Source organism: Anser brachyrhynchus, assembly GCF_964034855.1.
Source record: "Anser brachyrhynchus genome assembly, chromosome: Z".
In the NCBI taxonomy this organism is placed as follows: domain Eukaryota; kingdom Metazoa; phylum Chordata; class Aves; order Anseriformes; family Anatidae; genus Anser; species Anser brachyrhynchus.
Window position 1 is genome coordinate 30,192,058 of NC_137697.1, and position 26,386 is coordinate 30,218,443.

At 39.4% G+C, this 26,386-nt stretch overlaps 1 protein-coding gene across 14 annotated transcripts in view; it reads right to left on the reverse strand.

Moving 5' to 3' along the window:
* Positions 1 to 4,178: 4,178 nt before the first annotated feature.
* The window catches only part of PSIP1 (PC4 and SRSF1 interacting protein 1), a 36,729-nt gene continuing 14,521 nt past the window's right edge, over positions 4,179 to 26,386 (reverse strand). For 4 of the 14 annotated variants that reach the window (XM_080573894.1, XM_080573888.1, XM_080573897.1 and 1 more), the window contains 12 exons: positions 26,290 to 26,352; positions 22,183 to 22,294; positions 20,331 to 20,406; positions 19,140 to 19,365; positions 18,239 to 18,360; positions 15,135 to 15,190; positions 13,819 to 13,889; positions 10,972 to 11,073; positions 10,566 to 10,785; positions 7,765 to 7,876; positions 6,623 to 6,714; positions 4,179 to 4,966 (listed from right to left, as the gene is read on the reverse strand). In XM_080573894.1, the coding sequence (XP_080430020.1) occupies positions 6,648 to 6,714; positions 7,765 to 7,876; positions 10,566 to 10,785; positions 10,972 to 11,073; positions 13,819 to 13,889; positions 15,135 to 15,190; positions 18,239 to 18,360; positions 19,140 to 19,365; positions 20,331 to 20,406; positions 22,183 to 22,294; positions 26,290 to 26,352 (1,227 nt within the window). In that variant the 3' untranslated portion in view covers positions 4,179 to 4,966; positions 6,623 to 6,647. The remainder of the gene's footprint in view (positions 4,967 to 6,622; positions 6,715 to 7,764; positions 7,877 to 10,565; positions 10,786 to 10,971; positions 11,074 to 13,818; positions 13,890 to 15,134; positions 15,191 to 18,238; positions 18,361 to 19,139; positions 19,366 to 20,330; positions 20,407 to 22,182; positions 22,295 to 26,289; positions 26,353 to 26,386) is intronic. The other 10 variants (XM_080573889.1, XM_080573901.1, XM_080573893.1 and 7 more) reach the window with 3 other exon arrangements.

Below are 26,386 nucleotides of genomic sequence, written 5' to 3' on the forward strand. Positions count from 1 at the left end.
AATAAAAGGCATTAGTCTGAATTTCTGTTTGCCTTTTTGCTTTGATCGTTTTAAAGACTTAGTGATTCACAGTGTGAACCTTTACACCTCACTTGAAACTTCCAAAAGGTCTTGGATGTTCTCTCCTGAAGTTTTTGCTTTGCTAGCGAGGTGACGATACAGGATGCTGTCCTCATGTTGAGGAGGGGAGAGGTCCCTCTGATTTTACTTTGGGTGTGAAGTACAGAAGCAAAATGTAATGCATGTAGACAGTGCCACTGTCCGGCGCTAGCAGGGCGCTTGTAACATCATCACCGTGGCCCCCTGTGCACCTGGAAGAACAAGCAACTCAACACGGCTGCGCGGTGTTTTAAGTTACAGTGAACATGACTCTGGAACAAGACTCTAGGGCGAGTGGAAATGGCCTCAAGTTGTGTCAGGTGAGGTTTAGGTTGAGTATTAGGAAAAGTTTCTTCACTAAAAGGGTTGTGCAGCATTGAAAGAGGCTGCCCAGCAAAGTAGTTGAGTCACCATCCCTGGAGGTCTTCAAAAGGCGTGTAGATTCTGTTCTATGGACGTAGGGATGCTGCTGTCAGACCTAACTCTGCTCTAAGTTACGTGTGTTAGTCGTCTCTCTCCTACAACAGGAATGAGCCTTATTCCTCAGGAGACTATTCCTCAGGAGACAGCCCAGTCCTCACCTCTCAGAAATACTTGTAAAGAGACACAACTCACAGAAAGTTACTCGGAATACTTAAACATCTTGGGAAGTGAGATAATCCCTCTAGAATCAACGAGATTCTGTGAATTCATGTTACCTTCTGGAAGTGGTGGCATGGTTGACCCTTCATATCTTCAGCAGCTGTGAAGCACAGATGTGTGTTAGCTCATTGACATTCTTTCCTAATGTGTGTGAAAACAAGGTGGATTTGGCATAGTTGTGAAAGACAGTGCCTCTTCTGGTGAAATGGTTTCAATACAAAGGAATGGTCAAAATCAGGAATTGTCTATGTGAGAATTCCTGTTTATTTTGGGTTAATGTATTTCTATAAAGACTTTTGAGGGTGATGATTTAAGCTATTTTAGTTTCCCAAGGCAATAAATACATCCTGTGACTAGAAGTTCATAGAAACATGCAAATTCTGATCTGCAGCAGCCACCTGTATTTGGAAGCTGAAGGAGAACGCTGTTGTCTTTTGACCTACCTCTAGGGCCTTGTCCGTTTGTCCCCTTTTCTGCAGTCTGTCACGAAGTACTAAAGATCATTGAAACTCAAGATCTACAGCGGCCAAACATCATGACCATCTACTAAAAGCAACTTCATGCTGGGACCTGCCATGGCTGTTGAAGACAGTACCTTAAATCAAACCTGCAACATCAAGATCTGAAAAGTGTTCAGTTTTGTTATACCAAAACCTTCCATTGTGTTAGACCAATGCATAGCCATTATGCACATGAGAAGCTTTGCAAGCAGGTTTAGCATGCAGTTCTGTGACTACTTGCATGTTTATACCTTTGTGGGGAAGGAGATTCCTGTGCTCAAAATCACACAATTGTTGCAACCTAAGACTTCTTTCCATGCTGAGGTTTAACTTGCAGTAATCACGTAAGTGGATTCTGCTCTGTAAATACAGGCTTCAATATTTAATCGTTAACCTTTCTAAAGGCCTGTAGCTTGAGACTTTAATTTCCCAAGACAGCTAGCTTCTTACTATAAAGTACTGTTGTAATTGGGTGCAGTGCAGTGTAGCTGCAGCAGTATTAAGTGTAAGTCCTGCAAGTGTGTATTTAAAACTCTTGTACAACGTAATTAGCAGGATAAAGGCCTGAACAACATACTCTGCATTAGCTAGTGTGATACTGTGATTCAGCTCCGAAGGCTTACTTTCTTGAGCTTAAAAAATAATCATGTTTTATTACATGCGAAGTGGTCAAGGCACAGAACAGCGTATCCGTTGGTCTTTTAATCAACGCACATCCAGGAGGCTTTACAGTTTGTAGTGTGGAATAATGCTTTAAAACCTGTTTGGATGACTAGTGATAGATGCTAGCAATGGAATTTTGTCTACTAGATGTAGTTATATACCACAGATCTTCTCTTTGCTGCTTTCCTCCCTCATCCCCAAGGCTTTCAGTGTCTGGGTCTATTGACAAACCCTATGAAACATACCAAAGAAAAAAAGCACTAGGCCTTACAGTTAATACTTGAGGGCTGCCACTGTTCTTGGAGGATGCAAGTCAGTATAGGAAGAGTGCAGAACCTCATTTATTAGGAATATCTTTGCTGTTTATTTTTTTATTTTAACAAGAAGTAATTTACTAGCATGCATCTCAGGATGGAAGCCTTACTCCAGGCACTCTTCACATCTCTCTCTGTTAAGACAGCTGTGAAGAGAGCAGCTGCTCACAACTTAAGGCAGGAAGGTTGAAGGGAAATGGTACCGTTCTGTAAATACACACTGAAGCACAAGTCTTTTTGTTAAGGTCACTACAGATGCAAGCTTCTATCCATTGACATTAAGAAGGCGAAAGTGGTGTAATAAGGAATGTTGGGGTAAAAATATCCTTGCATCTACAGAACTTGAAACAGATCAATATAGTGACTATATCTTTATAAGGCATGCAGGGTATTCTGATACTATGGATTCAGCTGTACAAATGCATTAAAACAGACTGCATAAATTCAGCTGCTGGTGGGCAATGTGGTTGAACGCAGAAACATTCTGTTGGATCTTCCACATTAACTGTTATATGGCCTAGTCGTAATATTACAGAGTAGTGAAACCTTAAATATATGTAATAGATTCTAGTAAGGTCAACATACAGAAGCAGGAACAGCATCCAAGTGTACCACTTTGTAAGTGGGCAGTTAGGAGGTGGTCAAACTACTTCAGACAGGCATTAGCAGCTAACCATGTATATAGTAACTTCATGTTGCACATGTAGTCTGTGAAGGAGTAGCATATTTTGCAGAAAAAGACAAAGCGAATGTTTTTTTTTTTCTTATGGCAGATTCTGGCAAAGTTATGTCACAACAGTAAAAGCTAGTGCTTTTACACAGCAGTTTTAAACAGTAGACTTTGGACTGCTTGTTAATTGAGTATAAGCTAACATGTGCCTCCGGTCACTATTGAGTTTTTGTTGTTACTTAAAGCATGCAAGTGAAGAGAAGAGGAGGCTGACTGTGATCCTGAATTAAGATTAATGTATGCAGTTTAGTTTTCTATGCTATTAGGAAGGAAAAAGCAAGATGGCGGCGCTAGGAAGAAACAATTTTCTCTCAAGAATTAAGAGATGTAGAGTAATAACTGTGAGTAGGGCAAGACTTCAGTGCAAGGCAGCATTATTATCAAGACAAATCTGTCAGGGTTCAGATTAGGGAAAAACAGGGAAACTTGAAAACAGTGTTTCAAGTTACTAGAACATCACCTACTTTGCACTTGCAACTTCACCATAGTGCATGGTGAAGTTGCTTTTTTCCTATTACTGAATATCTGGCTGTTTGGCACTACTGTATGAGCAGAACTGCAAACAAAGATAAGGACTGCCAATTTATTGAACTTTAGGTGGGAAAAAATAACTCATTTTATGTATAAGCCAAGATAAACTAAACAGCAGCAACAAAATGGGTGGGCTGACTGAAGCAGCCATGGCAATTCATAAGGCATGTGAGCAAGAAATAATTTGATTTTTCACTATGACATACTATGCTCCTTTGGTCATAGCAGAGTACTAAAAATTATTCTTGGTTTATAGGTGCTTCTGGCCACATTGAGAAGTAGTGGTCTCCAGCAGGCTCCAATCATGTTTTTCTGGTGCTTCCTTGAAGGCAAAATAATATAAGGTGATACAAACACCTGGAACCCTGTCATCTTCTCTGGGAATACCCAAAGAAGATTCTTAGAACTATTAAACTTAACTTCTAACCTGGCCCTCCTCTGTCAAATACCCTTTTCTGTTCACATACAAGGTCTTCCTAGGTCTGATGTTAGACAAAGTGTTTGAAGAAATTTTTCAGAGAAGCTTAAGCATGTCTCATTCCCTTTCATGCCTTTAGGAATTTTTGTAAGGAGTTCACTACAATTCACTGTTATTTTTTTTTTAATTCAGGTTATAAATCCCCAAGTTAATGCCAAGGCAAAGCTCTCAAGTTCGTATTATGCTACGATTTGGATTTTTGAATAATGAAGTATGTGCAGTTCCTAGGACTGTTTTAGTTTTTATTAAGAACCAGTCTCTCTTTATCACTTCAAATTCTTTAATTTTAGAGATTGTTCAAGACTGTTTTCCAACCAGTGTGCATCAGTAGCTTTGGTGAAAACAGCAGGTATCTTTCTGGCATACTTATCATACCAAATGCATACCATGAAGTCACATTCCATTACATTGGCACAATAAGTTTTGCAAGAACAAACTCAGGTTGTTTAAGAAAGCGATTAAGTAAACTCACACGTAAACCTTTTAACTATAAAAATGCTGCTTCCAGCTCCTACAAAACACAGTGAAAAGACATCCCCACGAGAGGTGAAAAACTATGCACAGAGGTCAGTATCATAGGAAGAGATTTTATACAAATGAAGCAATTAGGCAGTTAAAAGTATTTACACTTTTTCCTGCTGTTAACTAGACAAACATACAGTAGTCAGAGAAAAATATACTACAACTCTAAGTCTTGTAACATATAAGCATTTTTTCTCTAAATGGAATTTTAATCTTTTGAAATGTGTTACCTGTTAATACTGGACAAAACTATTGGCAAAAGTGTTTAAATACTTTAAAACCAAGATTAAAGGGGCTTTAATTCCACAAAATTTAACTTCAAAAAACTATGCTTATAAAATTATTTAAACTTTCAGCAGTGTATAGATTTCAAATGCAAAACTTAGCAATCCTCTTTAATCCCCTTTGTAAAGACTCCAATGGTGTCATTTGTTTTTGAAGGCAGATGCTTTTGCTGTTTTTTCAAGCTCTCTCTTCACCACATATCCTAGAAATATAATAAATTAACATTAATGACAGTGTAAAAGCACTGAAGGAAAGTCTTACTCCAGATGAATGTTTTTACACAGACAAGAGTTAAATGATACTGATACGCATTCAGCAGCAGGTAAGTCTGGAGAACTGAGGCAGGAACCGATGCCACCTGTTTGCTTTCTCTCCTAAGTGGACTACCCCCAAACATTAGATGAAGCCAGCAGTGACTGTCACCACATGACCACGTGTGACCAGACATGAGTGGCAGTCACTCAGAGGTTGCTTTGTGTTCCATTCAGGTCATCCTCCCAGTCTGCTGCTGGTAATGTCAACTCAAGTGGAAAAGCACTCTGCCTTTTTTCCTGTGTGGAATATGCTTATGTCACACAACGACACCACTTTTCTTTGTAGCCACAAGTAACGCACTGTGTGTTCCAAACACAAAGTAACCTCAGGAAGCAATAGAAATCTCTACCAGCAGAGAACGTAAAGTAGAAATAGCTACAGAAGTATTAGACAATTTCTGTCTTGAAAATTTTTGAAGTACTTTTATCAGAAAGGCATTATTATGTCTTGCCTCTAAGTAACAAAGGGAGTAAAATTCCCTTTATTCCCTTATGTTCTGGAAGTAAAATCCCAGAACGTAATAGGTAGCTCTGCACTTGAGAAGTTTACAACTTATTTGCTTAGATTCAGCAGTGGGAACTGGAGGAACAGTTTAACATTCATGATTTGTTCACAGTCATTTTGCTTACCAATTGCTCACTTGCAAAAACCAGAGCACCAGAAATAAATACATATATTTAAAAAATACTGACTGTAAGGAATTTTATATGATGGAGAGACATCAGTCTGTAGCTTGCTTGAATTTAAACAGGTATGCAGATAGATTACTTAACATCCAAGATATTCATAAGAGGTTTTACAAGTTGCTTTATATTCATTGCTTGCTAACAGATATAAGTTAAGTCCAGAGAAACTGCTCCAAGCAGCTGTACAAGGTTTTGCAGGGAGTGGGGTTGATTTCCTTGTTTAGCTAGGTCAGAGAAAGTGCTGGAGAGTGTGGAGTTCAAGGCCACAGCAAACACCACAAACACATAAAAAGATAAATGTTTATTAGCATAATATGACACCCCACCTAGTTCCTTCGTGGACTATATATTTACAAGTTTTACACATACAATCACAGTTACTGAAATGTTAAAAATATAAATTATATTGCCTCAAAGTGGCTTATTTGAGAGTGTTTATATTCAACAGCCTGTTGTAGGCGTGTCATTTAAGTATCTGGAGCATCCACCTTAGGTTTCTTTTCACCAATGTCCACTACAGTGTCATGCATGCACCCAAATATTCTTAAACTTTTTCTTTTAATAGCAAATATAAAGGGAAATTTGACTGAGGTTTTCTTTTTGCCACTGGAAAATTTGTGTTAGGTTCCGCAGAAAAGAAGAAAGGAGCAGGCCATGAAAAGTGATGCCTTAGGCAACCAGTTAAGTTGTTTATTTTTAAATACTTGGACCAATACATTTGACTGCTGATCTGCTTTGCTGTTGATTTCAAGTAGCTCGGGTGTTGCACTTTATTAGTACCGTACCGTGTTTTCACCACATCTCCCGTTTAAGGAATGTGCTATGCTCTGTAACTCGCGCTGGGAATCTACACTCACGTCTTAATTATGCTCCCTTTACATGCTACTTGTTGAAGGCAGATGGGGGTCTGGCATCCTCATCACTGGCTGAAAATTCCCAAGTGTCATTTCTGAAAGTTGTATAATAAGAAAGCGGTAATTCTAAGGCTACCTCTCAGCAAAAATCAAATTCATAGTCATCTTAAGGTGTTGGTTTTTTTTTAAGCTTACCCTACTGTAAATAATGGTTAATATTACACACCCTCCTACATTTTTAATTTGGTATGCAGCCAAAAGAATGCCAGGCAACTGCAGTTCCTCCTGGACTGTATGAAGATGGTAATGAAAGGAAAGCTTGCAGTAACACATACTGCCGGACAAAAAGAATCTCTCAACACAAGAGCAGAACTGCTCAGAAAAAACAAATTGGTATTCCAACCAAACAGTTTTGCTTACAGATAATTTTAGACCCTCCCCTCATTTTTCACTAAATTCTATTATGTATTCCTCACGTTCTGCAAGAGATTCATTGCGTTCATTTTTATTATTTATTTATTTTTACAAAATTGCATTTTCAGTGAGACCAAGCTTTAAATACTACCCTCAAGCATTCATACGGCATCTTGTTTGGAAAGGGTAAATGCATCAACCTCTGGCATTATTATATACCATCACGTTTTATAGAGAGTTCTAAAATTTCACAGGTCTAAGTTCTAGCCTGCAGTTTATCTGCATTTGGGCAATACTACAACTATAATTACAGAGCACTAGTTGAAGTAGTTTGGCTACTGATCAGGATAAATTGATTTAAAAAAAGAAAAACTTGATCAATCCTCTTAGTTTCTGTAAAATTTGGTTTAGACATCATTTGCTTTAAGTAGTCTAAAATACAGTGGAAAGCATGTACTTTGCCCTACCTCCCTGCATGCTGTTTTTCACCTAACGACTTTTTTTTTTTTTTGATTTCCACTACAGCAGTGAAGGAAGTAATTTTAAAATGCTCATTCAAAATCTTAAAAAAAAAAAAAGTATGCCATTATTATTGTCTGAAGTTGAAAAAAAACACCTGTAAAGAAAATGGTAACTCAACATGATTAAGTAACTTCAATCTATTCACTTTCTGTTTACATCACTTTACTGTAACAAGGCAAATCTTTAATTCATTAAAGTTACTAACTCACTTTTTCTTACTCGCAACTTCAGGCTTGTCTTTGTTTTCATCGGTGTTCTCTCCGTTGTGTTGTGATTCAGTGGTGTCCTGAGTTTCAGATCCTCCATTCAGAACTTTTGAACCTTTAAAATAAAAGGGCAGGGGAAAAAAAACAGTACAGCAGGCAGCAAAACTGTGCTATAAGAAACCCCAAACTGTAAGAAACCCCAAATAATGTTGTTACATATATCAACTCCAACAATTTAAGTGTTTTCCCATCATCTTGATACTTAGCAGCTGAAATAACACAAAAAGCAAGAACTGATAGTGTTTTAACTTCTGAAAATTCAATGTACTGAGCCTCATCCCATAATTTACATGATAGGAAATTAATAAATTTCTCAAGGTTTCAGGTTCCTCTTGTATTTGCCAGGCTACAAATAATAGGACTAATGCATACCTATATTCTGAGCAGTAAGAGACTGAGCACGAATGAGCGTGTGTAGGCATTCTGAGCATACACTTGAGCATGAATTCTGTATACCACCACTCTAAGCCAGATGGACAGTTCAAGAGACCCCACCTGGCATACTGTGTTCAGCTCTGGGGCCCTGATGTGGCTTTGGCTGGGTCGAGTTAATTTTTTTCACAAAAGTTTGTATTATGCTATGATTTGGATTTTTGATGAAAATAGTGGTGCTAACACACGTATGTTTTTAGTTGCTGCAGAGCAGTGCTCACACAGAGCCAAGGCCTTTCCAGCTCCTCGTGCTGCCCTGCCAGCGAGGAGCCTGGGGGTGCTCCAGGAGCTGGGAGGGGACACAGCCAGGACAGCTGGCCCAGGCTGGCCAGAGGGGTGTCCCACACCGTGTGGTGTCACGCTCAGCAATAACAGCTGGGGTAAAGAAGGAAGAAGGGTGGGCCTTTGGAGTGATGGCGTTTGTCTTCTCAAGAAGCCATTCCACGTGCTGAGCCCTGCTTTCTTGGAAGTGGCTGAACACCTGCCTGCTGTGGGAAGCGGCAAATGGATTCATGGTTTGGCTTTGCTTGCGCGTGTGGCTTCTACTTTGCCTGGTGAACTGTCCTTATCTCAGCCCATGAGTTCGATTCTCTCCCCAATCCCAACTGGGGACAGTGAGCGACCAGCTGCGTGGGGCTGAGCTGCCAGCCAGGGCTAAACCACAGCAGGCCCCCAGCACAGGAAGGATCTGTTGGAGCGAGTCCAGAGGAGGGCCACGAGGACGATCAGAGGGCTGGAGCACCTCTCCTACAAAGACAGGCTGAGGGAGTCAGGGTTGTTCAGCCTGGAGAAGGCTACGGGGGGAAACCTTACAGCGTCCTTCCAGTACCTAAAGGGGGCTACAGAAGAGCTGGGGAGGGACTCATTGTCAGGGTGTGCAGTGATGTGACAAGGGGGAATGGCTTTAAACTTAAAGAGGGTAGGTTTAAGTTAGATATAAGGTGGAAATTTTGCTATTTGGGTGGTAAGGCACTGGAACAGGTTGCCCAGAGGAGCTGTAGATGCCCCATTTTTTCCACTTTGCTTTTGTTTCCAGTATTTTTTTCCCTATTAGAATAGAGTAGAATAATCCTCAAGTTGAATCAGTTTTACCCATGACAGCAACTGAGAAGCAATCTTGCTATCCGTATCTCAACCCGCAAACCTTCTCATCTTACTTTCTCCTCCTGTCTTGCTAAGAAAAGGAAATGAGAGCTGTGTGGTGGGCACCCAGCTGTCAGCCAAGGTCAGCCTACCGCCCTGTGCCTGTCACAGGGTTGGGGAAAGATCTGTGTGGAGCCCCCACTACATCATACATACTTCTCTTGCAATAAATGGCAGGATTTCAATGTCATCTTTCTTCCTTAGTAGTTACAAATACAACTACAGTTATTCTGAACCCCTGGCATCCTCAGTCATCTCAGTTACAGTTACTTGTTTTTTTTCCCTGATCCAGGTGATCGAAGTTTCATTTTTGATGAAATAGTTTTGCTCCCAGGATTCAAGTTCAAATTAAATTCAACTTTTTTCCAATACTTGTGGACATCAAGAACCTAAATAATTTTAATGCATGGGCAGAACTCTTACACTTTGAAGGATTTAAATTCCTTTGCAACCCAGCTTCCTAATGTCTCCCTCATTTTGTCCTATTTCAAAACAAAAGTAGACTCTTTACTGCATTTCATTCCTTTTTTAAGTTTCTGATGTAAGTTACTGAAGAGCCTCCTTACCACAGGAGGCTTTCAATATTGTGCTATACTTTTATAAGCACTCAGAATTAATCTGGAATAGTACTGCTTTATGCTTAGGCATAAAGGCTTCTTCTGCCTACATGACAACTACTTCTTTACTGTTAGACTGAACTATGCTACTAAGTAGCATGTAAGTGGTTAAAAGCTCCTGCTACATACAACAGCATGCATGACATAGGAAGAGGCTGGTAAAAAGCAAGGTGGAAACCAAAAGCAAGGTAGGCACCAAAAAGCTCCTTGAAGAATGGAGGTAGGATGTCGTTCTATCTAATGCTTAATGCTTTTTTTTTCCCCACAAAGTAGTGGAGCTAAAAATTTACTAAGTCAAAAATGATGAATTCATTTCTTGCAAAAGCCCTTGCCTTCATGTAGTAAAGGCAAAATAACAGTGGAGAACAGCCGTAAGTTTTACCCCTGCATTTTAAACTTCGTTACAGCAGCATTATCCTTGACTATTTCAGATATGCGAAGGTATAAATAGATGGGTAGAATTCATACATCAAACGTTTTCAGAAGCTGGCTCAGAAGTAGGTGGAGACTAAGTCTTTTATATTACAAGAAATTAAAACCACCATGATTTACCTGTTTGGTCCTTTTCTTTTTCCATTTTTTTGTTACTTCCTTTCTTCCACTGTTCTTTGGTTTTATTGGCTTCCTCATGCTGCTTCTGCTCAGCAAGTGATTTATTTAGTACTTGGGAAAGAACAGAATCTCCTTCCCCAACCAGAAACATGGTCTTGAACTTGTTATATAGCATTGTAGATTTCTCCACAATAACTTGGCTAACTTTGAATTTCCGTATCTGAAATCAGAGTGATAAAATAGGTATTTACATGCATAAGTGGAACTGCCTATGTAATTTCATCAAATGCTAGATGAAATTCGTAAGTTAACATGAAATATCTTAGTATTTTCACTCTCCGAAGGAATAAATAACACTCACGTAAATTTAAGAAAACAGTATTTTGAATAACATTGTTGATCTCACCTTCTTGAGAGTTAGAATCATCTCTGTATGTTTCTGAGCTTGTTGCATTGTGATTTGAAGGGATGCAAGCTCATCAAGAGCCTCAATACACCTGTTCACATCCTGTAGATAAACAAGAAGTTAGTTTGATGACTTCACTTAAATATTAATACTCATGAAATAGCCATATTGAATTCATTTCCACACTTGATGATACATTCCTAAAATACCCTTAAATTTGATGATGTACTTCATTTTGTAACAATCTATACAATCCGTACAAACACAAAGTTTACTACCAGTTGCATTACCACTAGTTACATACCAAAAGGTACATGTTATTCGAATAACATAAAATAAAGAACAAAAACCAGGAAACAACTTCATACCTTTATTACACCAACCCAAGCTTTCTGCTGCTTTCACAATTCTAGTAGTTTGTTACCTACAGCTGTTCTGCAAATACTCAGCCTTTTCCATATACAATTTTTTCCATGTGACCTGCCACTGAAAAGGCAGCTAAACAAATTAAGCAGCTACATCTGATACACAGAACTGTATTCGTGTAGAGCTTTCAGTTAAAAGTTTGATGAGTGACACATTGTGGAGGACACCCAGAATCAATCATGATTTTCTGGTCCATGTCTAAGAACCATCGTGCTAAATTCTTCCTCCTGTAATACTTAGTTCTCAATTTCCTTACCTTCAGCTTCTCTGATTTTTACTTCCTATTTAGAACTAAGGTTAGTCTCCAGCCCAGGTCACAACAGTATTTTACATCTTGAATACAGCTGTAGCTCATGTTCTCAATAGAAGTTAGTATTTATTTTTCTTTTAATAATTAATAAATGCAATTATGATAAGCTAAGTATCCTTGCTGTAGCTCTATAACCAATGTTCTTCCCAGTATTGTAAGATATTTGCTCCATTACTCTCGTTTGAAGAATTCTAGGTGGGTTTTGGTTTTCGTCAAAGTTCATCCATCCATGTTTGGACAGCGTCTTCTTATTCCTCTCAGGTCACCAGTCTCTGTTCCCACTTCCTGCGTGCTTGCTTTTCATGTCCGAATTTAGTCAGGAGCTTCTTGTTCATCCATGCAGCCCTGCTGACATGTTTGCTTACGTTCCTCCTTATCAAGATGCACCAATCTTAAGGAGGTAATTCAGGCAAATCATATCTCCTGTTCCCCTTTTCCTCTCCAGAATCATCTCCCAAGGAATTCTTCCAAGCAGGTCCCTTTAAAGGCCGAAGTCTGCTCTCTTGTGTCCAAAGCTGTGATCACTTTTCTCCTGCTCCCTCTTCCCAGGGTCCTGAACTCTACCATCTCACAGTCACTGCAGCCAGGATTGCCCCTGCCTTTATTATCCCTGACCAGTTCTTTCCTAAGAATCAGGTCCAACAGGAGGTCTTCTCTTGTCAGCTCTGTGATCATCTGTGTTAGAAATTTCTAGCACTCCAGAAACTTCCTGGATTGATGTGTAATCTCCATGTTGTCCTCCAGCAGATAGCAGGGTGGTCTTCCTAGGACCAGAACATTTGAATCTAAGGTGTCTCTCAGCTGCCTGAAGACGACCCTCTCTCTGCCTCTTTCTAACTGGGTGATCTGCAGCAGATGTTCTCATCCATATCACTATTGTCTATCTGCCTGCTAGTCCTGACTGTAAGTTCTCAGTTGGCTAATCATCTGTCTCAGTGCAAAGATCCAAGCACTCCCACTGGTCTCTCACAGTTATTTCCTGCCTTGCCTTCATGGCACCTGTCCTTCCTAAAGGATGGAAGCACCCATCCGTATCAACCTTCCACGAACTATTCCACCAAATCTGTGATCCCAGTGACACCACAGACCTGCAACTGCAAATAGATGTCCAATTCCTCTGTCCAATTCCCCACGAAGTGTGCATTGGTGTAATTGCACTTCAGAGAGGCACCCAGTTGTGCTTTCTAGAAAGGCTAAGAGATTTCCTGGTAATGCTGTGCTGTCAGCACTTCCTCATTTTTGTGCATGCACTTGTAGCGACTCCACTTCAGCCCTGTTTTGTTGATAACAAGGTTACTTCTGTTCATATCACCCTGCATCATGTATTGCCATCCTGGTCCACCATTTCCTCACTTTTTCCTTCAATATTGCTCTTGGTTTAAAGCTATTTAACCGGTTTGACTAGCTTCTTGGCAGTGGTACCTTTACCCAGTTGGTCAGGTGGATCCTGGTGTCTCCTTGCAGTCCCTGATTCTCAGTGGTTCCATCATCTGGAAGCCAAATCCTGTTGATCACATCAGCTCAATTGTTGACCCACAGGATCCATGCATTCCTTCACAAGCCCCTTCCTCTCAGTGGGAAGATAGAGACCACCACTCAGGTCCACAGTGCACCTGAACATCACTCTCAGAGCCATAGAGTCATACTCAGTACTTTGCAGGTCTCCCCTGACTGTATCACTGGAAAAACAGCAGCAGTTAATAAAAAGCCTGAAGGCCACACAAGCCTCAGCCACCTGTCAGTAGCGTTAAGAATCTGAGCCCTCAGAAGGCAGCAAGCGTTCTTCAACAATGAGCTGAGACAGCAGATAGGGGTCTCCATCCCTTACAGCAGATACTCTGCCACTACCTGACTCATTGCTTCCTTCTCGTGTTCCTGTATGGCTCATCTTATTTGAATGTTTCTGATAGGTAATTAATTTACTCTGAAGTATTTTTAAACAAAACCAATTTTACCTGCTGACATCAATATTTTAATGTCTATAGTAACCCCATTTAAACAGTATCATTACCTTTCAAATTGAAAAAAAAATCCTTTCATTCTCAGAATATTAATTAAAAACAAACATGTATGTATTTCTTGTTGGAATTCTACAGAAGACACATACTTACAAGATTATCAATTTTTAGGGAGTTCTTAATTTCTGCATGTATTCTTTGAAGCCTGGAATCCATTGATGTTTCTGAAGATTAAAAACAGTATGCATTAATATTTGGTTATCACATGAGGTTTGATTTTGTAGAAACCATTACACAAATCTGAACACAAAGCAGAAAAAAATGGACAGGCAGCCCAATTCAGATAACCTTTCAAGCACACTCAAGCATGCCACAGGGGTTATGACCTGAAGTGAAGGACACAGTTTGTTTAAAGTGGACACTATTAGCAACCTGCAGTTTTCTCCTTCGGAATTTTAAGCTGAAAATAATTTTCAGTTTCAGTATCTACCTGTCACCATCTGCTTCACAACTAGGTTAAAAGGGAAGTTTCAATAAATACTAACAGCTACAAACTTGGAAAACCTTAAGTGACAGGATACCTGAATATCGATGGTTTTGTTTTCAGTAAACTGGACATAAATTAAGTCATAGTCCAAATCCATCCAAATAAAATGGCCTCTAGCACACATTCTGCAGGAGGCTGGAAAGACAAATCTGAGATGGACATGCATATTTATGTGCCAAATGCCTATTTTTTTTGCCCGTACTCAAGTAGTACGTATTCTGAAGAATACCGCACACAAACAGAACTTAAGTCTAGTCGTCTTGGATGGGTTTGGATAAATTATTTTCCCCTGCCAGCGGTGCATTTTCTTGCAGTCCATGCCAGTGGATCTTTACTATATTACAAATTACAGCCAGTGGTTTGGATTGCCCTTAAAGACAGGAGTACTAAAAAAGGAATGACTTATCCCTGTGAAGGTCAGTTTGCAACTCTGGGTTAGTAGGCAAGACCACAATAATCTGAATCTAAGCCTCTTGCTTAGGAAGAACAAGCCTCTTGCTTAGCAAGCCTCTTGCTCAGTAAAAGGTAATATCTAAATACTTTCAAGGGGTCCCCCAGATTATCTTGTGTTATGAGAAGACAAAGGAAAAAATGAAGGGAAAACTAGAATGATTCGATTCAAAGAATAGAAACTTTTGTTTCTTTTTCACCATCAGAAGGGATCATCGGAAAAGGTTTAAAGTCTTGAATGACAGTAAAATAGGAATAGCAGAGAACTGTTATAACGCACTGAAGAAAGAACACAGAAGAACACACACAGAAGAACAAGAACGTCCTGTTTCACTGAAGGACGCAGTCATGGATCAAACAACTTGGACTGAGATCCCAACGCCACCCTTAGCAGTAGATTATCTTATCCAGGCAGTTAATTCTGTTCAAAGTTTAAGGTGACCCAAAATTCTTTCAGCTTCTTTAAACTAACCTCTTTTCTTCTCCATCTTCTTAACTTCTGTTTTCTTGCCTTCTTCTTTACTCTGCCTATTAAAAATATTAAAGTATATTTACAAAACTGTAACATCTGTTTTTCAGTCTTTTTTTCCTCTTTAGTTTTTAGATGAGATGTCATGTTTTGACATACTATCTCTGTAAAACATTAACATGCAAAAAACACAATGAACTAAGCCCTGGTTTTCATAGACTGAAAAAAATAAATAAAAGTTATTTACTTAGCTGTGATATAGCTGATAAATCACACACTGACAGACTGTTTTCCTCCAAAAAAGCAAATTACAGGTTTATAAAGACAAGTTACACTTGTAAACTACACTCTGTTTTGATTGCATGTACAAATTGGAAAAATGGCATTGTACAAAGCTAATTTTGGAGGGAAAAAAATGCTTTAAGATGACAAAAAAGAAGTAAACTGAAAAAAAAAGAGCAATACTACTATTTAACATTACCATGGGGAATTATGGAAAGATCAGTTAATCATAATCAGTTAGTATGTGATTTAACTTCCTCATCTGGTTATTACATCGTATGTATCCTACAACTGACCTTTAATGTATCAATAACTTAAATCTCCTGGACAAAAATACTACTAAAGAAAATTTATTACGATTTAACCAGAATCTCCTGGCTCTTTCTAATTGCCTTTCTAAAAGTAAAGCTGGAACTCAAGAAAACAACAAAAAAAAAGTACCTTCATCTTAGAAGAGGAAGACAAGCAAAAATCTTTCAAACCAGATAACTTTTTTTCAGAGAAGATCATTAAACCCGTTCAGAACTCCTCAGTCTTGTCTTACTGAGGGGTTTCAAAGCCTTATTTTATAATTATAATCAGCCCTGATGAGAAGGAGCTGGCGATGTTGGCTGATGAGAAGCGCAACATGAGCTGGCAATGTGCGCTTGCAGCCCAGAAAGCCAGCTGTATCCTGGGCTGCACCAAAAGCAGCGTGGCCAGCAGGGCGAGGGAGGCGAATGTCCCCCTCTGCTCTGCTCACATGAGACCCCACCTGGAGCCCTGCTTTCAGCTTTGGGGCCCCCAGCACATGAAAGACGTAAGAAGTATGAGTGCAGATGAGTGCCATGAGGATGTTCAGAGGGCTGGAGCACCTCTCCTATGAAGAAAGGCTGGTCAGCCTGTAGAAGAGAAGACTATGGGAAGACATCGCTGCAGCCTTCCAGTACCTAATGGGGGCTACAAGGAAAGCAGGAAAGGGACACTTTGTCAACCAGGGAGTAGAGTGGTAAGACAAGGGGGAATGACTTTAAACTAAAAGAGGGTAGGTTTAGATTAGACATAAGGAGGAAATTCTTCCCTCAGAGGGTGGTGAGGCACTGGCACAAGTTGCCCAGAGAAGCTGCGGATGCCCCATCCCTGGAGGTGCTCAAGGCCAGGCTGGATGGGGCTTTGGGCAGCCTGGTCTGGTGGGAGGTGTCCCTGCCCATGGCAGGGGGGTATTGAAACTGGGTGATCCTTAAGGCCCCTTCCAACCCAAACACTATAGGTTTATAGGCAGATTGATAGAATCATATTTCAACATGTCATGACTAAATATTTAGTAATACACATCCATAAAACATTCAGGCCTTCACGTCTGTCATCTTCCATGTTCCTTTCATACTCCATCCAGTTACAAACAACAACTTTCAAGTACATAAGGCTATTTTACTTTAACTGGTGGCACAGGTTCATGCCCTTTAAACACTAAGATTTCCTTGAATTTCACACAAAGCACTGTTAGTACATTTATGTAAATATTAATGAAGTAGTTACAACCAAGAAAATGTGGATTAAACTGATGAAGATAACCTAAAAACAAGATCAGCCTACACTTGGTGTACTAATAGAGTAACTTGAAATATTGTGCCATTAATCATCAGCTACAATTAAATTCATTATACATTCATTAACTACTCCTCTCTTATCTTCCTGAAACAAAGCTCTATATGCCAACAAGAGAATACAATACCAAAGCCATTTAAAAGTAGAGGAAATTTGATTAATATAACCAAATCAACATATGACAGTTAACTGCAGAAATCAGTCAGTGTATGTCAGATTTAAACAGTGATATATTAAAAGCTGCAAAAATTCTAAGGACAATTTATTATCTCTGGAATTGGAAACACTTAAGTTTGCTACTGGCAGGCAGAATAACTATGTTAGCTTTCCAGAGAAGGAGTGACAGGAAAAAGAGGAGAAGAAAGGAGTAGAGGATAAAAACCCCAGACGAACTACAGTCTTGTTAACAGATGTGAAAAAAGTAGAATTTTTGTTATAAACAAAGGGACCATTATCCTCCCCCTTTTTCTCAGAATTTTTACCTTGTTCTCCCTTTCTTCTGCCCTCCCATCAACTGTGGGGATGGGAACATCACATTCTTGTGGTGATGGCTTCTACACCCATTTGCAGAATAGCTCTTGAGAAGTAAAATTTTTTCCTATCGACCCCCCCCCCAGTTTTTGGCAGGATCTTCTATCCAGTATTATGCTTGATTCATTTGTGATAATTTATTTTCTGAATGTGGACTGCTCTTGGTATCAGTCAACTGCCTTTGCAGTGCCAGAGTAATTTTTTTCTTGTTTCATCTGACTGAGTGTGCTCCAGCTGCCAGACAGAAGGGAATGTTTTCCAGGAAACCCTATGCATTCCACAACCTGATCAAAACTATCCGTTACCGTGGTTTAATAGGTCCTACCAGTCTCAATACAATGCCTTCAAGATAAAGTAAAATACAAGGCTGTCCAGAATATCATTTCCATTCTCAAATGTATAGTCTTAGGATACTTCTAAACACACTCCAGGATCAGTCCTCTGCTAGAAATTCCAACGCCCTGGAAGACTGACATCACTTCATTTCTAGGTTCAGTTCTTCTCATCCTCCCATAATAGTATGTATTGATTTAAAGGAGCTTTTCACTCTCCACTTAAAAAGAATGTAAAATAGACAAAAAGAAGGGTGCGGGGAGAGAAAAACAGAACAGGGTACAAACCAGCTTGGAATTCTTTCATCTACTATCTTCTGCTAGTTTAAAAGTACTCCCATGATTTGTAGACATTGCATGTTAGACAATACTCACGGTTCACAGTCTGTCTGCTCCTCTTGCTTACGCTTTCGTTCTGTCACCTCTCTCTCATGTTGGCCTCTCATAATGTTTCTTCTATGAGCTGTCTGCAAGCTTCTTCCTCCTTTTTTCTTCTGCTTTTATTTGGGATTTTAGGATTGGAAAGAGAAAAGGAATCTTTAGGTTAATGTAAAGCAAGATGATTAAATCCTTGTCTCAGTAGACAGGTGAACCTACCTACACTGTATGTCTTTGAAGCAACTCTGGTTCTTGGAACAACCTGACAACAGTTGGCTTTCCCTGCAACTAAATACAAGACTTCCATATGCTGATAAACTCTGATATTTTTTTTTTTAAGTCCTTTTCCCCATTCTTCCTTTTCCAACTGGAAGAAAATATTCTGACCACCACAAAAATGAAGAAATTGCAAATGACTGGGAAGGCCTTAAGTCTTTCAACAGCTTATTTCAAGCCAGATGTTCTCTTAGAAGCATTCAAGCAAAAAAAAAACAACCAACCAAACAAACAAATAAACCAATCAAAATAAAACAAATACAACAGCAATAACAACAAAAAAGCCACTGAAAAAAATTCTGAAAGAACCATTTGACAGAATAATATTCTGCAACTTGAATTCTGCATCTCTGTATTAGCCAACCACAAGGTTCCAACATTTATTAAGATCTGGCATTAACTTCAATCAATGCCCTATCCCTGGAGGTGTTCAAGGCCAGGCTGGATGGGGCCTTGGCCAACCTGATCTATTGGGTGGTATCCCTGCCTATGGCAGGGGGGTTGGAGTTAGATGAACTCTAAGGTCCCTTTCAACCTGGAGAAAAAAAAAAAAGTATCTTGAAGTATCTTCAGTGATACTACTTTCCTTTATAATAAATAGATCAGTAAAGCAAAATTATACCTTGTCACCCTCTTGCTCTTCTCCCTCATCTTCAGAATCAGAAGTTGATGCAAAAACCCCTTTTGCAGAGTTCTTCCTTTTTGGTTCAGCCTCTTTTTTTCCTTCCTTTTTCTCAAATTCCTTCTTTGGTTTCTCCTCATCCTTCTGACTTTCTTCATCCTTCTTCCCTTGTTTTTTAGACTTTTCTTCTGGTCCTTTTTTCTTTGCTTTCTCTTCCTCAATAACACTGAAACATGAACAGTACTTAGGCATCATATCCATTAGTAACAGTGAACTTAAAGCAAGTACGTTCTCTCAATTCAGGAAGGTTTTTTTTAAATAAAACAGAATATTAAAAATTATGAAATTAATCAACTCTCAGTTCATCTAATGACTATGGTCAAAAAATGTGAGTTTTTTCCTAGAATTCTTGTCCATTACCTATGCCAAAAAAAGAATGTTAATATTGAATGCAAATAATAATAAATGAAAATATTAATTATTAATAGTATAGAGGCCCTAATGAAGCAAACATATTGTGCATGCATAGATGCAAACTGAAGAAGTTAATGCTCAGAAGTTCTCCACATACATATGTATCTGCAGGACCAAGGACTATTCCAGAGTGCAAACACTGAAGTAATTTTTATAAATTATAATTATTTAAGGTGTACATATACTGAAACTGTGCATTTGCTAACCTACAGAAAACTATGCTAATGCTGAACTTTCTTTCAGTTATGAGAAAAACTAGAGGTTTGGCACAAGGACAATGGAGGATATGTATGAAATTTAAGTTGCTGACAGTGTTGGAATTCAGTCGTACCATCAGAAGAGAATTTTGAAACAAAACGTAACAAATCGACATTTTCCTTTTGTATGATCTGGCTTTCCTCTTATCAAGTATCTTTTCACACAGCATGCAGTTACATAAGGATTTTTGCACAGACTTTACTAATCAGGAAGATCTTCTGTCTTGATTTATACAATTTTATACCTTGAGTTATGTAATAGTATTCATATATTACAATACTATATAATAGTAACTCAAGAGTTAATATAGAACCATAAATAACATCGAAACAAACAGTAACTCATAGTGACCACTAGAGGGGAAAAAAACGATCAGGAACTAAATACGAAGTCTTCACATACAGGACGATGTTAACAATGAAGAAGTTTTATATTAGAATAAACAAATAAACAACTCACGGGTCACTCTCGGAAATACAAGGTGTTTTCACCAACTTGGGTCTCCCTCTTGGTTTTGGAACCTTTACTTCAGAAGCTAGTTTTTATACAGAAATAACAGGTTAGTCCACAGCTACCATCTAATTCCTTGTCTCTGAGGAAAGATTCTTACTCAAGAGAAGCTACACTTAAACCAAAATAACTGTTTTTATACGAAATTCAAGTGTTAAGTGAGTACCAGCCTTTAATCAAGATCTCTTTGAAAAATTAGTGCTATTTCATACTTTGGTTGTTTGCTAACCACAGTCTCAAACTACCAATTCTCTCATATTTTCTGTGCTCTGTGCAATTACAATTTGTTTCAAATATTGCATAACTGATATAAACAAGCCTGAAATCAGAGAACCTGAAACAAGTGTAAAGAAGTCACTTAGTGTCCGCATTTACATGGAGCCTGTTTAGTGCCAGTCGTTTTCAGTACACCATGGAGCTTCCTTAACTTGGTAGCAAACCACTTACGTTCTACCATCACACCACAAGGTATACAGAAAAACTTGGCATTTCCTCAGGTTTGCCATATTGTTGCAAGACAGTATATCTGACAGTATATCTGCTTTCTTGGCACTTAAACCCATCAAACTCTGTCAAACAAAAATACTCAGTGCACTGCATTTACAGCTTTAAACTTGCAGGATGTGCTTGTCTCACCACATGTTCACTGTGGTATCAGGAGACATAATACTCAGTGTTTAAATTTCTGTTGGTGTTAGTGTAGAGCACTGTTAAGCAAGAGATGCATGCATCATATTGACACTAGAAAATGATGCATAGTACATCTTACAATAAGGTATTTTATATAGCTGGCAGAAGCATCTCTTACAGATCCTTTCCTGCTCTTACAGACAGTAGTTAGTGGAAACAAAATACATTTTAAAGACGAAAGCACATACAAATATTACAAATGTACATTTAGTAAATATAATGAAATTGTGGGGGAGACTGTAGATTTAATTTCCTTGCAGCTTCCAAGGCAAAAGCAACTAAGTCTAGTTAACTGTGGTTGCACTTTCTCTAACTTATTTTCATGTTGTCAGCAGATACAGATGAGTATAAAGTATTACCTGTTTCCCAGACTGTATGGTCATACAATGTACTTCACTGCTCCAAGAACTGTTTTCTACTGAAGTAGTTAATAACCAATTCAAGAATATCTGCAAGCTTAACACGATTCCAACAGATTGGATCATTGCTACCTTCAAAAAAACCAAGCACTACCGGATTTTCAGCAAGTGGCTCAGATTATATATTTTTAAATAAAGTAGTTGTATTTTCACTTCACTTGTCTGTCAATCTACACAGATTGTTTTATTGTTTTAAATATTTTTAAATGAGTCTCTCCTACTCTTTACTTGTTTTTATTGTTCTCTGAGCTCCACCTACAGGCATGATCTCCCCACAGCTCTCTTACTCATGCTTTAAGGATGTTCTAACAACAATTTAACTATTCAATGGTATTCTGTATGTTTTTAAACCTTTGCAGAGCAACAGTGCACACAGAAATCTTACTGCATAGTCTGTAGTTTAGCAGTGATCTATGAAGAATGCTTTTCTGAAGGGGACACTTGTACCCCCCAAAACAACGAGACTTATTCAGAGGACAAAGCATTAATGCTAACAATTCAAATCCATTTATGTCCTAAATCCTTCAGTTTGAGATGCAAGGTGTTTTCTCATTACAATCTATTATCAAGGACTATCCTTAGCATAAGAATACTTTGCAGTAGTTTAGGTGGAAAGAGACAGTAAAACCTCTCTAATTATATAAAGGTATTTCTGTGGCAGAGAAAAAATAAAATCCTTTATTTAAGGTTACCTGCTGGTCTTCCTCTTTTGGGGCTTACTTTTGGAGACACTGTCACAGGAGCTGCTGCAACTGATGCTGTTGCCACTACTGCTGCTTCCTCAGCTTCAGCTTGTTTTTCAGCCTAATTTAAGAAATGCATTATCCAAGTGAAAAACAGGGCACCAACTTCTCAACTGCTTCTCCAAACAAAAGTTTTAAATGTTAGCATTAGTATACTATTATATATTATTAATATACCCTATTATTGTATTGCTTCTACATATGAAAAAATCAAATTTAGTAACAGTATATCTTAAAAATATATCACTTGCTTTATGTGCTCCATACCATGACTACCTCATACAGTAATGTTTCAAATCACTTCAACTATTCATCATTCATCTTCAGAAAAATAAAGCTATCTTGGTACAAGGAAGTAAAAGAATGATTTACAAGAAACCTTAATATCACCGTAACAGCATGTCAAAACCAAGTTTTAAACAGAGAAGTTCATTTTTTGCCCATATACAAATATTCTTAGATGCCATCATCTTCCCTAGCAGTATCACAGCCTCTGGCCAGTAGATGGAGCTACTCAGAAAAACACCTGCTCTGTAGCTAATTATCCACAATGGAAAAATTGTATGAGCTGCACTAACCAGACATAATAAACTTAATCCATACAGTCATCTTAGAGGGGTTGGGTTGTAAAGAGAGAATTTATGAAAAAGAAAAATGATATGCATCTCCCCACAGAAACATTCCATAAAAGCAGATAAAAAGAACATAGAAAAATTCCAGCTGGAGAAAACATTCACAGAATTTGGTGTAGTGGATACAGGCGCATCAGCTTGCAGCAACAGAGAAGTTAGTGACAAACATATTTATCTTCATATTTTCTTTAGAAACCAGTGATAACAAGCTATTTTGAAAGAATGAGACAAACTTAAATCAAGGCTGATGTAGAGGTACATCTCACATGTTTAAGTAAGACTGTTTAAGTAAGACAGAAAAACAACTGATAAATTTTATTTTTTTAAACAATTCCAAGATGAGAAAACACCATGTTTCTTTTGAAGGCATGTAAGGAATGCATTCAAAGCCATGTAACTGCATAGGCAACACTTTTCTGGTCTGCAAACATGCACCACATCCCTTGGAATAACTATTCAAGCTCAGGAGCAATACATCCCAAAAAAGAGGACGTCAGGCAAAAATGCCAGGAGGCCTTCATGGGTGAACGAGGAGCTCCTGGCCAAACTCAAGCAGAAAAAGGAGGCCTATGGAGGGTGGAAGCAAGGACAGATGACCTAAGAGAAATGTAGAGATGCTGTCTGAGCAGACAGGGACCAAGTTAGGAAAGCTAAAGCCCAAATGGAATTGTTTCTGCCCAGGTACAAGAAGGGCTTTTGTAAGTAGTCAGTGACAAAAGGAAGACTAGGGAAAACAAAGCCCCTTTGCTGAAGGAAACAGAAGGCCTTGTTACTCAGGACAATGGAAAGGCCCAGGTGTCCAAGATCACAGTCTTTCCCAGCTGGACTGGTCTTCAGGAATCCCAGATTCCAGAGGACAGGCTGAAAGACTGGAGCAAGGAAGATGTACCTCTGGTGGAAGAGGACCAGGTCAGGGAATACTTCAGCAAACTGGACATTCACCAGTCCACGGTGAATCCTGATGGGATACACCCATGAGTCCTGATGGAGCTGGCAGATGTGATTGGGAGGCCGCTCTACAGTCTTTGCTTGGTCATGGCAACTAGACGTGCCTGAAGCCTGGAGGAAAACAAACATCAGTCCTGTCTACAAAAAGGGCAAGCAGCAGGACCAAGAAAACCTCTGCTCCTTCCTTGGGAAGGTGATGGAATAGCTAATCCTGGAAACCATTTCCAGACACGTGAAGGAAAAAATCATCAGTAGTAGTCAGGATTCACCACAAGGAGGTCATGCCTGACCAAACTAGTTACGCTTCTATAATGAAATCACCAGCCTGAAGGACGGGGGTGACAGAGGCCAGCGGATACTGTCTTCCTAGACTTCAGTAAGGCCTCTTACACTGTCCTGCGTGAGAGAAGCTGCTGAAGAATGAAAAGCGGTATGTTGAAGGATTAGCAGACAGTGAGGTGGATCGAAAACCAGCTGAACAGCTGGACCCAGAAGGTAGTGGTCCGTGGTACAAAGTCCAGTTGTAGGCCTGTAATGAGCAGACTGCCCCAGGGGTCAGTACTGTGTCCAGTTTTGTTTAACATATTCGTTAACAAACTGAACGATGGGGTAGAGTGCATCCTCTGTAAGTTCACATACGAGACCAAACTGTGGGGAGGCTGAATTAACCAGGCATCCAGAGGGACCTGGACAGGCTGGAGAGGTGGGCTGACAACAAACCTCATGAAGTTGAGCGATGAGAAGTGTAGAGTCCTGCACCTGGGTAGGAACAACCATGCTGCAGGCCAGCCAGATGGAAAGCAGCTGTGTAGAGAAGGACCCGGGAGCCCAGGTAGACACCAGGCTGAACACGAGTCAGATGCGTGCCCTCGCTACTGAGAAGGCTAACGGTATTCTGGGCTGCGTTAGGTGAAGTATCGCCAGCAGGTCGAGAGAGGAGATCCTTCAGCTTTACTCTGCATTGGTGAAGCTGCACCTGGAGTACTGTGTCCAGTTCTGGGCTCCCCAGTAGCAGAGAGACATGGACGTACTGAAAAGAGTCCAATGGAGGGCCACGAAGACGATCGAGGGGCTGGAGCACATCTCCTCTGGGAAAGGAGGCTTGGAGTGGATCTTACCACTGCGTATAAATATCTCAAGGGAGAGTGCAAAGACGACGCAGCCAGGCTCTTTTCAGCAATGTCCAGTGGCAAGACAGGAGGCAACAGACACAAACTGAAGCACAAAAAGTTCCATCATCAAGAAGCAGTTCTCTGCTGTGGGTGGGGGAGTGGAGATCGTCAAAAGCTACCCGGACACGGTCCTGGGCAGCCTGCTGTATGAGGCCCTGCTTGAGCAGGGGGTTGGCCCAGATGGCCTTCAGATGTCCCTTCCCAGCTCAGCCATTCGGTGCCTCAGCAATGGTCTGCAGTAATGCCAGTTTCTGGTTAAACCACCTACCACAAACAGCATGTGCCAAACAGAAAACTGAAGCTGCTAAGTGTGACAGAAGAAACCATCTGGGGCCTGAAATGTGTTATGACGCTAAGAAAACAACAATGCCAAACAAACCAAAAGACACCACAGCCATAAGATTTGAGTGCATTATGAAAAAGCACAGAATGAGGTCACTGTTTTAATGTCACCTGAAAGGCTTCTCTCCCATTTAGAAGCTGATATCAAATATATGCACACTCACGGATATACTGTTAATTCCTTGCTGCTTCAGACTTGCCTTCATTGAATATTATTTTAGATTTATTTTTAAGATTTTTTAATAAAGTATTCTTTCCATTATGTTTTTTTTAATTGTTTTTGTAAGAATATATAAATGGGTATCTTTCTTTTTCATGAAGCAAATGATACTTAGTATGCTACCTACCTATGGCAAACACACTAAGGTCCACAAGTACACCTCTGCACTCATCCTTGCTGTCAGCACTAACATATCATGTTAAAAATCAGGAAATAGTTTCAAATTAAAATTAAACTTTCCCCCACTTTAATCTATTTTCTATTTGGACCACTGCCGTGATCTAGCTTGCTGTGTGACCACATGAACACTGATGCTGGAGTACACTAAGCTAGCAGCTGGAACTGCTGCTTTCATAAGAACACCAGTTTTTCCCAGTTAGAAGAGAGCACAAAATCACAACCTCACAAAAATGGGCAGTAGTTCAGGTGTTGGTTCAATGTGAAGATGATGTTAAACATTTTTTTCAGAGCTTCAAGACAAATTATTTTATGTTAGTTTTTCTTATTTACACTGGACTATTTGAGAAGATAAGGGACTCCCTACTCTACCCTGAGTTCAAACAAAATTATGGCTTTTAAAACATTCCCTGAGAGAACTGCCGTTCCTGCAAGTCTTCCAGCTATTAAGGGATGGAAGAGTGAAAACAAAACAAAAGTCAAGCAACTTATGCATAATCTGTCACAAAAGAAAGTGATACCAGTATTATCCCATCCAAACATAAATAATTAGCCATACTGTTACCTTTCTTTTTCTTCCTCTTCTAGCAACTTTAGGAATAGATGCATCACTTGTTTTCACCACATCCTGTGTAAATTGAAAATGATGTTGAGTTTTAACA